Source organism: Culex quinquefasciatus, chromosome 1 (genome assembly GCF_015732765.1).
Source record: "Culex quinquefasciatus strain JHB chromosome 1, VPISU_Cqui_1.0_pri_paternal, whole genome shotgun sequence".
Classification (NCBI taxonomy): domain Eukaryota; kingdom Metazoa; phylum Arthropoda; class Insecta; order Diptera; family Culicidae; genus Culex; species Culex quinquefasciatus.
The window spans coordinates 29,729,219-29,742,045 of record NC_051861.1 but is presented as its reverse complement, the minus strand read 5'-3'; the positions used below and the strand labels follow the sequence as shown (position 1 = coordinate 29,742,045).

At 46.6% G+C, this 12,827-nt stretch overlaps 3 protein-coding genes and 1 long non-coding RNA gene across 4 annotated transcripts; 2 read left to right on the top strand and 2 right to left on the bottom strand.

Annotated features, from left to right (window-relative positions):
* Window positions 1–153: 153 nt before the first annotated feature.
* On the bottom strand, window positions 154–535 carry LOC119765264. Its single transcript, XR_005276605.1, has 3 exons — window positions 490–535; window positions 300–430; window positions 154–233 (listed from the first exon to the last, which is right to left on the bottom strand). It is a non-coding gene; the product is annotated as an uncharacterized LOC119765264 (long non-coding RNA).
* Window positions 536–3,623: 3,088 nt separating this feature from the next.
* Window positions 3,624–5,574, top strand: LOC6038048 (G patch domain-containing protein 4). Its single transcript, XM_038261126.1, has 2 exons — window positions 3,624–3,858; window positions 3,945–5,574. Exons 1-2 carry the CDS (start codon window positions 3,813–3,815, stop codon window positions 5,360–5,362), a joined length of 1,464 nt encoding a protein of 487 aa, XP_038117054.1. The 5' UTR covers window positions 3,624–3,812; the 3' UTR covers window positions 5,363–5,574.
* A 244-nt stretch (window positions 5,575–5,818) lies between these two features.
* LOC6038049 (transmembrane and ubiquitin-like domain-containing protein 2) lies at window positions 5,819–7,961 on the bottom strand. The gene is given in 5 exon segments (XM_038261135.1): window positions 5,819–6,525; window positions 6,528–6,553; window positions 6,614–7,118; window positions 7,181–7,518; window positions 7,742–7,961. Coding segments are annotated over 4 exon segments (1,188 nt in total). The 5' UTR covers window positions 7,392–7,518; window positions 7,742–7,961; the 3' UTR covers window positions 5,819–6,079.
* Window positions 7,962–10,874: 2,913 nt separating this feature from the next.
* On the top strand, window positions 10,875–12,827 carry LOC6038050 (zinc finger protein 79). Its single transcript, XM_038261714.1, has 2 exons — window positions 10,875–10,965; window positions 11,027–12,827. Exons 1-2 carry the CDS (start codon window positions 10,948–10,950, stop codon window positions 12,800–12,802), a joined length of 1,794 nt encoding a protein of 597 aa, XP_038117642.1. The 5' UTR covers window positions 10,875–10,947; the 3' UTR covers window positions 12,803–12,827.

Here is a 12,827-nt window from a genome sequence, read left to right as displayed (position 1 = left end):
CAGGAAATTTCTGCTAGAATCCTGCTAGAATTTGGATAGAAGCTGTTAGTAAGATATTTCTATTTATTTTCAAATTAAAAACGCGTTTCAAAATTTATTCAATCTATTTTTTTAATCACAACAAATGCACTATAACTGACTTTTCAATTCTACACTTCACTTAATGGTCACTTCAATCGTTGAGAAACGGATGGCCCTGGAACATTGCGTTGCGTGGATGATCTCGGGACCACCTGCAAATAAAAAATGCTTGTAAACAATACGACTTTGATGTTTCTAGCTTCTGCTCCAGTGCTTACCTTTTTTTTCTGGAATGTTTCCGCGTAGCATACGGCCAATGGCCGTTCATGTTGACTCTGGTGCTACACCACCGAGCTGGCATCGTGTTTTTAACTGTTTTGGTTTTCTCGGAACCATCTTAATCTGGTGCCTGTTAAAAAGGATGAGTATGTTATCGTGGCACACTATCATTTTGTTTGAATAACTTACCAAATAGCCGACAAAAATGAGGTGATGTGGCATCTTCTTAAAAAAACGAACAAAGTGCACTTGTGTAAACAAGTGAGATGACCAGACTATTTTGGCGGAAGTAAAGTTCGCTACGAAGCGGTTTAGCGGAAATGAAGTAATTTTTGACAGATTTCGCTCTGTCAGATTTTTCTAGTAAAATTCTCACAGAAATCTAGCAGATTTCGCTCTGTTAGAATATTCTAGCAAAAATCTTACAGAATCCTGACAGGCCTGCTAGAATCATTCTAGCAGGATCCTAGCAGAACCAACTCTGCTAGAATTTCTCGTGACCGGGACATTGTGTTAGCCCCCTTTCAAAATCCGCTGCTTTATTTAGTTTGCCTGACGACCAACTTGACTAAAGTCGTTAGAGTGCACGTTTCTCGGTTTAGCGACATTTTCTACGGGGTTCGCATCGCAATCAAATCAAGCAAAACATTGTAAAACGGCCGTTGTCATTTTTCAAAACATTGAGAAAAACGAGGATGAAGTCTGCGGTTAGTTTTTCAATTCCTATTTTGAACATATGTGGCTGACTATGGATATTATTCATATAAAAAACGCAAAACTAGTATTGTTATGTTCCCCCGTATTAAATTTTCTGAAAACATTTCATTATTGCTGTAAAATTGATGATAAAATTACATAGGCCTCTTAAAAAAGTTAACAACATGCGGGATCGATTAAGCCCTTTGCGTTTTATCGCCTTGGTAAACATTGGCGTGTTTCATTTTCCATTTGGGCCCTATGTCAAACGACCAAACACGACGTCCGGATTTGTTTTTGTTGTTCTTTTGTTTTTTGGCCTCGCAGGCCAAACCAAAACAAATTATGATTTCGTGTTAGGTCTTTTGCACCAAAGAAATTTTTTCTCGTTTTATACGTATTTTTTTAAAAAATATTTACAAACCGGTAGTGTGGCAGGCTTACAATGTGGAAAGAAGGCTCTGGCGATGCGGTTCGGGCAAAACAAGGCGGACAAGATTCAGTTTGTGTCCGTTGATAAGCTGTTCTTCGGGAAGCAGATTCCGGTCAAGGAGTGCATGGAGAACAATTTCTTCGAGGAGATTGACACCGGCCAGGACGAAGTGTCCCGCGTGTCGATGTTCGTGTTCCTACCCACTACCGAATCCAACGCACTGGACAAACTCCTTGCCCGCCTCATCTCGTCGCCGGACATCCTCTGCGAGGTCGTCAACGAGGGCATTTCCGCGCCCCGTCGTCATGAAGACCGTACTGGGCCGACTAGGCATGGGCAAGCTGTTCGAAAATTCGGCCAACTTCTCTGGCTTCTCGAATAAAGCCCAGATCGGCGAAGTGCTGCTAAAGTCAAAGATCACCGTCAACGAGGAGGGACTGACGATCCGGCCATGTTTCACTGTAACCATCCGTGCATCTTCGTCATCTAGGACTACGCTACGCAGGCTGAGCTGTTCAATGGAGTTTACCACCAGCCAGAGTGATTTTTGATTTTTGAAGCCGGAACGACCCCAGAAGATGACTCAGCTGGAAACCAAGGATGAAAGCTCCGAGGGAAGTACCGCGTTCTATGAGTTTTTGGTCATGATTAATGAAAATGCTTGACCGTCTTGGTGCACACATAGAGTGAGGACAACCCGCCCAGAATGACTACTTGGAGGAAACGCATCAAGGCTTCTGTGAACGGCTTGGCCGAGAATCGGGGGAAATGATAATGATTATTGTTCTTCCAATGCGGACATTATTATTCAATGGGTGTTTTCGTCGGAAAGAGATAGCGACACGGAATAGAAAACTGGAGAAAATTTAAAGAATCATCCATAATATCTAAAGGTTTTAAGTGATAATTTTGTCTAATAAATCTTTGTACACTTTTGGTGATGTGTTTTGTTTTTGTATGTTTTAAAAACTAGAAAATTAATAGAATCATAATGAAGCATGTCTTGAGTGAGTCAGCCAGAATCGACCAGAATTAACGGGGAATTTTTATTTTGAATAATTTTTTGTTAGTGTTAGTTAGGAACGGTTTGTCAGTCGTCTGGATCGGTGTGGTGGCGGTGATTGCCGGTGCTGACTTGTACTGGCCGCCGCTGCTTCCGGTAGCAGATACTCTTTGGAAGGTGCCTTTATTGGTTCACAATCAACAGCCTCTTCCTGCTCGTAGGCGAAGCTGTCGTCTGAGGCCAGCATGTTCTTGTTTTGAACACTGACCGTCCGCTGCTCCAGATCGATGCTCCGTGCGGCGCTCACGTCGTCAACCCGCTCGTTTGGCCACTTCCGCAGTCGTCATCAACACTTGATACTTTTACCGGTTTGTTCTGGACGTCATCGGTTGGGTTGATCCCTGGGGTAGTCGTTTGCGGAAGACGGTTCACCTGGTACACGTCTTTGCTGCCGAAGCGATCTGTGTGCTGTCGCAAATTATTTCGTGAAAAAGTTAAAGAAGCGGGAACAGCTGATGGGGGTTGAGATCTGAAAGCAGGATCCAAAAACAAATACTAACGTAATGGAAAATGCATCGTCCACTCACCCAATATTCAGCTTTTCCGAAATGCTGGCGAATGTGCATAATATGGTCGAAGGTAGCTAAGCCTAGTTATCGGCAATGGCCGAGTACAACTGCCCGAACCGATATGAGGTTATCCTTGTCGACGTAGATGTGTTCCATGGCCTCCCACGGTATCGCTGCACCGTTCCGTCTCGGCCGCTGGTTGTTTCGCACCAATTTAAAACAAAGGGCCATACTTTGTTCTGGTGTTTGTTATGAAAGACATTGTTTTTGTCCCTGGGTCTAACACGAATCCAAAACAAAACAACCCAGTTTCCACATTGACCCTTAGAGGCAAAGGGTCTATGAGGATTTTGAATATAAACAAAATATCATTGGCTTTGGCCTTTTGTAAAATAGCTTTTTTTTCACATAAAAATCACTTTTTCATGCTTTTCTCGATATGACGTGATAGTTTAAGACTGTTAGCGTTGTTTGCAGCGATAATCTTGTTTGTTTACATTTTTGACTTAGGACCTTTTACATTGTTTTGCTTGAAATGTCAACTCACATCTCCAATTTTGTACCGTCATGTTGTCTTTCGAGCTTTCGAGTCACCCTGTGCTTTTTTTGACAGATCTGTTCAAATCACAACAATCACTTCGACTGCCATCAGACTCGCTCACCACGCGTTTCCCTCGTTCCTTTCAAAGTATTTTTTTATTTCATTTTTGAAAATGGTGTTCCACTATTGAAAATTGTAAAAATATTACGAGTGTTACCGTAAAATTGTGCAGAAAATAATCCGACCAACTGTTGTTCACCGCCAGCAAACATGGATTTCGCAAAAAATATCCTCCACAAGTACGGTTGGAGAGAAGGTAAGTTTGTCCTCTTTGTCTGGAAGTTTTTTTCAAAAGAAAATTCCTTCATTTTGCTTTTTCTAATAAATGGCCGATTCTTCCAGGTGATGGCCTGGGTAAGAACTCGGACGGCATCGTGAAGCCCATCAAGGCCAACTTCAAGTTCAACAATTCTGGCCTCGGCACGGATCAGGCCAAGGATCACACGAACCGCTGGTGGGAGCGGGTGTTCGACGAAGCGGCCAACAATCTGGACGTCGGTCCGGCGGGCAAGATTCGCCAGAAGGAGCACGATGCGGTTGAGATTTCCGCCAACAGTTACTCGGTGAAGAAGCTCAAGCAGAAGACGGCCGACGGAAAGGCAAACTATGGCGGATTTTTGAAGGCTTCGAGGCTGCTGACGGCCGTCGGGCGGGAAGAGGAGCTGGAGGGACACGTCAAGACCGAGGACATCGAGTTCAGGCCGACGAAGGTGCTAACGGACGAGGAACTGTTTGCGGCCTGTGGAGGTCGGACGGCGCACAAGGGTGCTCGTCACGGGTTGAAACTGTCGGGGAAGTTGGCCCGGATTGAGGCGCAAAACAGCAAACTGCTCCAGGAGCTGGAATCCAAATCGTTCGAAAAGGTCATCCAGAGCAACGAGTGGCAGCAGGTGCAGAAGAAGAAAAAGTCGAAGAAAAAGAAACACGACCAGGAGAAGTGGAACGAGCGGCATGGCGCTGAAGAGGAGGACGAATGCAAGGACATGGTCCACCACGCGGATTACGTCGTGAAGAAAAATAAGAAAAAAGCAAAGGCTGATCGACGGCTGGAAGCTGACCTGGCGGACGAGCTGGACACGTCCATGGGATTCTTCGAGAAGCTGGAGGAAGACGACGGAACCGTGCCCGACCCGGGCCCAAGCATCGAAGAGGAAGTCGACGTGCTGAACGAAAAAATCATGCAACTGGATTACAAACTGTTCAGCAAGCAGGACGAAAAGGACGCCAAACTGAAACGGCTCGACTTCAACTCGGTGCGGATCAAAAGAAAAGCAAAAGAACCGAAAGCAAAAGCAGCCCCAACCCTCCGCGCCAGCGCTCGAAGACGACGACGCGATGGACCCGCAGGCGCCGCACCGCAAAGACTACAAACCGGAGCAGAAGCGCAACAACAAGCTGCTCCGCGAAACGGTCGAGCACGAGTTCAAAACGGTCAAGCTGGTGAAGCCCAAAAGCTGCTCAAATCCGACAGCGAGGCGTCGGACAGTGCCGACGAGCAGGACGTCGTCGAGCGCATCAACAAGGAACGGCTCAAGCTACAGTCGAAACTGCCCAAAATCAAGGTCACCGAGGTGGTCGAGGACGGGGACGAGCCGGACCAGCAGCAGGATCAGGTGGAGCGCGCGCTCGCGGAATCGTTCAAGGAGAAGCACCGGTACCAGGCGAAACGCATCGGCAAGCACAGCGTCAAGCGCAAGAAGAGCAAAAAGGAGAAACGTGCTTACAGTCAGTTGACCAAAAAGTTGGAGCAAACTTTGTGAAGTTGGAGCTGAAACGGTGGCTCGGAAATGAAAGCAATCTTGGAGTAAAGCCTTCAGTTTTTTGTTCCCTTTGCGTGCAGAGGGAAACTGCACTGTTCATGCGTCTTTATAATGGAATTATAAAATTATATCTTTGCATTAGTTGTGCTATATTGCCGTTTAGGTTTTTAATCTGTTTAATAAAATAATGAATTGTAAACATAAAGTGAAAATCTCGCTTTAATTCCAAAGAACTTTGAACGAAGTCCTTATGCGCGATTTTGACGTTTCGGGCGTGCAACATTCGTAACGACATCTTCGCGTAAAAATTTGGACAAACTTTAAATTATTGGTCAGGCTGACGTTTGTACAAACAAACCCAGGCAAACTGTCAAAAAGTGCGAGTTTGTTTGTGTGTAATAGCTCCTTTAGCGAACGTAAAAGCTTTCGGCCATCCTAACAATAAAACACCCACAATTTAGCCATAACAGAGGGGAGCATTCCATGTTTCTCTTCGATATAATATTTAATGCATCAAATAGTTTAAATTGGGTTTTTACAAAACATCACGTCGGGAATTTATGTACAATTTTACCAGTGTTTTTGCGAAAGAGCTTGTTTTCGCACTCTCACTACATCTACGCGCAGCATCAGCGCAAAGCGTGGGGATACTTTTAAGAGAATAATTAAATTTTCCTACCACTGGAATAATCTTTCAAGCAGACAAGCCAACCGAACCTAGTTTGCACTGTTGCTGTCGGTGAGGATGATGGTGGGCATCATGATCAGAAAAATGGTCGTCGTGACGATGAGTCCAATCGTGGAGTTGAGGTTGAACAGATGACCGTAATGAAACCGGCAGTACCAGCAGTACGTGATGGTCGCCGACAGGATGAACGTTCCGATGTAGATGAAGTAGGTGCCGTAGCGGGTTCCATTCTCACGAACTCCAGCTCCTCCGCCATCCAGTCCCTGGGCCATGTTTCCTCCGTAGCCGCCGCCACCACCTCCGGCTTCCGACGGAGTCCCGTCGAGCGATCCCGCTCCGTCACCGGCAGGGCCAGCCGGCTTGGGCGTGTGAATCAGACAGTGAACGACACAGTTGTCGAAGAGGCCGCAAGCCGCCAACGTTTTGTCGTCCGGCTGAAGCACGTGACCGTTGAACACCAAACGAACGAGCTTTTGGCCGCTATCTCGAGGGTGAAGTTGCGTCTGAAAGGATACACATCATTAGGGATTCTACTACGCGGTTTAACGTGCATCGAAACTCACTTTTTAAACTCTCCAACGCCCTCGTTCAGGTTGCCCTCGACCAGCTTGGAGTCGTCGTTCAAGTACTTGAGCTTTATCCGAATCTGCTTGGACTGTGGCGTCTCTTTCGGCTTGCCGACGTCACTGCCCGTTTGATTGGCGCCCGCCGTTGCCGCATCACTGGCCGGTTTAACCCGCTGACGCACTCCGTCTCCGGCTGACGGTCCCGGACCGCTCTGCTGCTGGTCCATGTCTTGATCCATCTGGCGGATAATTTCCTCCGGGCCGCGATCAACCTCGTCCAGTGACCTGCGTCCGACGCTGCCGGCGACCGCCGTTACCGAAGACGTGCTCGGGTAAGTCGTTTCCGAGTCGCTAATGTCCAGCCCGGTGGCCGATTCGGACGCTTCCGTGAGGATCGACTGCGTGATGTTGTCGATGGACGACGCAATGCTGTCGTTCTCCAGGTCCAGCTCCTCCGTCTCCGTCACGTTCGAAATGTTGGACTGTTGTGATGAGCTGCGTACTACAAAGGGGAAAAAAACCTTAAGATTTCGCAACACCTCACCACTTTCGGATCATCCTCACAGATGTGAATGTTGACCGGCTGCTGGATCCGTCGCCGCAGGTTGTCCTCGATGACTAGGACCGCGCCCTGCGAGTTGGGACGGTCTTCGCGGACGTACGTCGAGCGCCAGGCAAAGTACACCACGATTAGGGCCAAAATTCCGAACGTCCAGGTGCTGGTAAACTCGTCCGATTCCTCGAAGAAGGGCAACATGTTAATCATTTCTCCCATTCGGGCCAACAACGCTTTTCCAGGCAGGGGTGAATTCCGGTTGTGGAGTGTTTGGCTGCCTTCTCTTTTTTTATTTGGGGACTAATCCACTTTTTCAAGGTGGGACTGGCACCATTCTGGTTGCTTGCTTGCGTGGTTGAAAGGTCAAGAGAGAGGATAGAAAACAAAAGTGACGTCTTGAATATTCTTCCAGAATGATTACGGAATTAATCGTCAACAAGTAAAACTACAATAAAAACTAAGAAGAACGTCTGAATTAATCAAAATGATAAAACTACCAAACTCAAACACTACCAAAAGTTGTAAACAATAATAAACTTACATAATTAGTAACTACTCGTCCATCTTACCTGATGCCAGAAATTTCACCTGAAGAATAAACTAGTTCCACCCCGTTGAAAACGCACGACGCGATTTCAATCGTTCAAAGGAAATCTTTTTCGATCGCAAATGGAAAATATTTCAACTTCTTGCACTTCCTCTCCTCTCGCATCGGGGGTATTTTAGCACCAACACGCAATCTCACTTCTTTTCTGGCACGTACAAAACATTCTGCTTCTTGTTTTTGTGTTCTTCTTTAGCATTATTTGACAGTGACAGGTTGGAACGTCAAAAATTGATTACAATTTAATCAAAACGTGGTCGAACTGCAACCCAAGTTTGGATAATAACTCAGATACACACTTATGCAAATTACCCATTACCCAATTTCATTGGTTATTAAATATTAGGATGTAACAAAAATTACTTTTTGGTGAGCATTCATGGACTTGTTCCGATAGGCGTATCCAGAATTTGAAGCGTTACAACTGGCGCACGCCCGAAATGTCAAAATCACGGAGTAGTAAATACTAACATTACAAAAAAAAGTGTGCCATGGCATGACAGCCACACTTTTTGACAAAGAACTTTGTCCTAAGGTTTCTATACGTGGTGTCAATCCAAAATTTTCGCGAAGCGAAAACGTTACGTGACGAATTCCCCTCTCGGCAAATTTCCCCTCTTTTTGGTGCACGCTGGTTGGATGAACGAACGTTTCCCAATCAGTCAATCGAGAGACGTGAGATTGATGTATCTAAATTCACCCCCACTCCACCTCATAATTTTCGGATCGTCGACGAGCCAACAAAACGAGGCTCGGTCGGTCCCGAAAATTCATTCTATTGCACACATCAGAAGCAGATGGCCTGGTGGCCCGGTAGCAGACGGCCTGGAGGTCCGAGAGCAGATGGCTTGGAGGCAAGGACCAGCTAAGACATGCCAGTCGCGGGAGTCGATCATTGGAACTGGCCACCACCTGGACTGGAGTGGCCGGAGGCCCCGCGGATGTTCCGACGGGGGGACATTTGCCGGACCGTAAGAGTTGGGGCAATATGGGTATCAAACTTTATGGTTTTTGATACTGGATATGAAATTTGATATTTTGACAGGAGTGGCCGAAGGCCCCGCGGATGTTCCGATGGGGGGACATTTGCCGGACCGTAAGAGTTGGGGCAATATGAGTATCAAACTTTATGGTTTTTGATACTGGACATGAAATTTGACATTTCGACAGTAGTGGCCACAATCCGGAGTGGCCGGAGGCCCCGCGGATGTTCCGATGGGGGGACATTTGCCGGACCGTAAGAGTTGGGGCAATATGGGTATCAAACTTTATGGTTTTTTATACTGGATATGAAATTTGATATTTTGGCAGTAGTGGCCACAATCCGGAGTGGCCGGAGGTCCCGCGGATGTTCCGATGGGGGGAAATTTGCCGAACCGTAAGAGTTGGGGCAATATGGGTATCAAACTTTATGATTTTTGATACTGGACATAAAAAGTTGCATTTGGCCAATATCTAAAACTAAGCAGTTAAAATATATTGCTTATTAGGCAGGAAGTAATAAATAGATTACTGCGATGCACATTTTTTTGTGCCACTGCGAAAATCTGTTTCTGGAAATTTAAAATAACTTTCTCGTAATCATTAAGAGCCCTGTAAGGGTAGTTTTTAATGTCTGCTGTTCAAATTTCCTTTACTGCCACCGATTGCTTGCAACAGCCTTGCAAAAACATTCCCGCATCTTGGTGGTAACAGCTCCACTTGCAATTTCCGTCCCCTTAGTTCGATAGGACGGTTATTATAAGGGGGGAATTTGGACCGGACATTCTAATCGAAAATTTCAACAATCATCTTGCAAAGTTCTTTGTCATACTGGTCATGTGTAACATAACCACCTGCACCTTTTTTTTCTAATTTTGGGGAGCGTTCTTTTATAACGTAACGCAAAAAATCGAATCATGCATGGCATGGTAATCTTCACAGCAACTTCACAGCAAGTTTAACTACATGTTGCACACGCTTTTAATTTCTCGTTTTTTGACTGACCGCCCGACATGTCAGCCAACATACTTCGCAGGGCTGTGACAGCTCGAGCTCAATTATAGAGATATCCAGGCGCGAAAGTGTGTTAGTTTGTAACAAAATTTACCCCCAGATATGGTCAAATCGAGTAGAATGATTAATCACGAATTCGTCTGTCAAAATCAGCTGTGTCATTTGTTATACCACGAGCACGTGGTAAACAGCTGGTTTTTACAGGCGAATTTGTCTACTCGATTTGCCCATGTCTGCGTAAAAATAGTGTAAACAAAATCAGCTGCTTGGAATTCAGCCAATCACAATCGTTCAAAACCAAAACAATACTTCAAATACAAATACTAACGTGAGAGAAACCGTGGAGATCTCTATAGAGTTATCTACGTGCGCATGTATTGCGTGTACGTACACGAAATTGATTGAGGTTTAATTTTGTACCCGCCAGCAAAATAAATGGGGTGCTAGTCTGCCCACCATTGAAAAAACGGCTAATATCCACTTTTGACAAAAACGAGTTATTAGCACCAGGTAATCAATGTTGAGGATGTTCCAACGCATCTTCTGAAACTTGAATTTCACTAAAATAGTGTTTAGATTTGGCTGCCGATGCGAAAAACCAAACGGCTAATATGCCACTCTTATGGGAAATTGCCTTGATAGAGATTTGGTGGCAAACACTAAAACGCGTTTATCTCGGAATACTTGATTTGGTATAATAGCCGAATTTTCAATTATGGGCAGACTAGCAAATTACGAATTTCTCGTCACAGTGTCCTGATGCAAACAATAGAGTTATCTACGTACACGAAAAAGATTGAGGTTAAATTTTGTACCGGCCAGCAAAACAAATGGTGTGCTAGTGTGCGTGAGAGCGGGCTTAGTTAACTCTCTGGGACTGGAAAGCATTATACAGCTGCAAATCGGCTGTAAAAGCGCTTTTGGTGCGATTTTGAAAACTGAAACATTGAATGCGCTTACAGTGCGTAACTAGGTGCAGAATAATGTCTTGTTTTAGTGCTTTTTTTAACTTGGGTATTTCAAAAAGTGTTAAAACTAAATGATGGATTTAAGTTATTACAGGTGAGTGTGTAATGCAACTTTCAGAGAAGTTTGAGTGGATTTTTCTAAACGTGTATTAGATAAAAATAATCAGCTGTTGAGATATTTGAAAACAAAAACACATCTTTATCAACCATGGACAGTCTTCATCAGGTAAAGTAACAATTAAATAATACATTTTGTCCCCAAATTACGCAAATCTATTTTCCTACAGCCACTGAACATAACCGAATACAACAACCTCATCACCAACATCATCGAATCGGCCGTCGATGAGCTGATCTTGAAGCGTGAAAGCGCGGGATGTTCCTTGACGGCCGCGGAACCATTCCTGCTTCACATCTGTCGACTGTGCGCCCGCGAGCAGCCCCAGCTGCTGGACCTGTCCGAGCTGCACCTGGTACTGCTCGGAGAGCTGGCCATCGCGGGGATCGACGTGAGCGCCGGATGTACGAAGATCTGCGCTGCGTGTGCGGAGTTCCTGGGCCGCATCCGGGAGTTTCGCTGCCGGTGCGAGGAGGCCCAGAAACGGATCGGTGCGTTGCTGGCCGAGCGAAGCGTGCTTTCGGAGTTTTTGAACTTGGACTTTGGCAAGCCGGATGATGGTGGTGGGTATGATGCGGGAGGGTTCAGTCCTCCGCCGGATGTGGCGGATGAGATAGGGGGTGATGTTGTGCCGGAGTTGCCACCGGTGCAAGATTTTGGGATGAGTGCTGATTCTTCGTCTTCGAGCGGGGAGGAGGAACGGGTTGAGCCGCAGCCTGTTGTTGCTCGAGAGGAGCAGGTGAAGAAGGTTTCTGTGGAGCAGAAAGTGCCTGCGGAACGAAAAAAGTCGCGGGCAGTGAGCGATTCTCGCCGCCAGGTAGTCAACGGGAAGCTGCAGTGGGTGTGTCTGGACTGCGAGCGAACGTTCGAGAGTTGTACGAAGCTGAAGAAGCATCGGCAGACGTGCGAGCTGGTGGGAACTGAAAACTCCAAACGGATGGGACCTTTCACGTGCGAAATCTGCGGACAGACGTTACCGACGTTGATGGGACTGCGAGTTCACGTGCACAAGCATAGTAAAGCTGGCGAGAAAGAGGGGAAGAAGGACCTGGAGAAGGCAGGTGCAGCAGGTCCGAAGACTACGGTTTGTCACATTTGTGGAAAGTCGTTTAGCGGGACGGGATCGTTGCGCGATTTGCGTTCGCATTTGGTGTTCCACGGACAGGAGAAACGGATTGAGTGTCAGATTTGTAACAAAAAGTTTCACAAGCTGTTTCGTTTGAAAGACCACATGAACTGCCACAGTAACGAGCGGAGATATAGCTGCCAAGTGTGTGGGAAGGCCTTCTTTACCAAAGCGATCCTGTACAAGCACACCCGCACCCATGACCAGAGCTTCCGGAAGCATCATTGTACAATGTGCTCGATGCGTTTTGAGCACCCTTATCAACTCCGAGCCCACGTTATGATCCACACCTCGGAATATCCGTACGGTTGCAAACTCTGCCAGAGTAAGTTTCGTTTTTCGTGGGACCTGAAGAAACACTACGCCAAAGTGCATCCTCCAGCAGCCCCAGAAGAACAACCACCTTCACCGCTACTCCCCACGCCCATTCCACACATCCCAGAGGACACCCACCATCCACTTCCACCGCTCGTCGAAGAAGTCTTCTCCCAACCCATGCTCCACCATCCGCTGGATCCGGTGGCGGTCGGACTGCTGGACGAAGATCACCATCAACACCACCACAGCCACCTGCACGACCACGATCATGACCTGTCGGTGATGCTGGCGGACATTCCGCCGCACACCCAGCCCGAACTGATCGGACCGTCGGTGGCGGCCATCCAGCCTGTCGTGACCGAGCATCCGTTCGACACGGAAACGCTGCTGCTGGAGGAGGCCTCGCGGGAGTTTACCGCCGATTGCTTCCCGAATCCGGACGCACTCGACGGCAGCCACACGGCGCCGGACGATGATTTTTATACGTTTATGGAGTGTTGAATAAATTAAGTTTTCTAGAAAATTA

Bases quoted from the DNA above. Each gene is read 5' to 3' on its own strand.
- LOC6038048 (XM_038261126.1), top strand. From the start codon at position 3,813: ATGGATTTCGCAAAAAATATCCTCCACAAGTACGGTTGGAGAGAAG. The intron at 3,859-3,944 runs GTAAGTTTGTCC...CGATTCTTCCAG, and splicing joins CAAGTACGGTTGGAGAGAAG to GTGATGGCCTGGGTAAGAAC.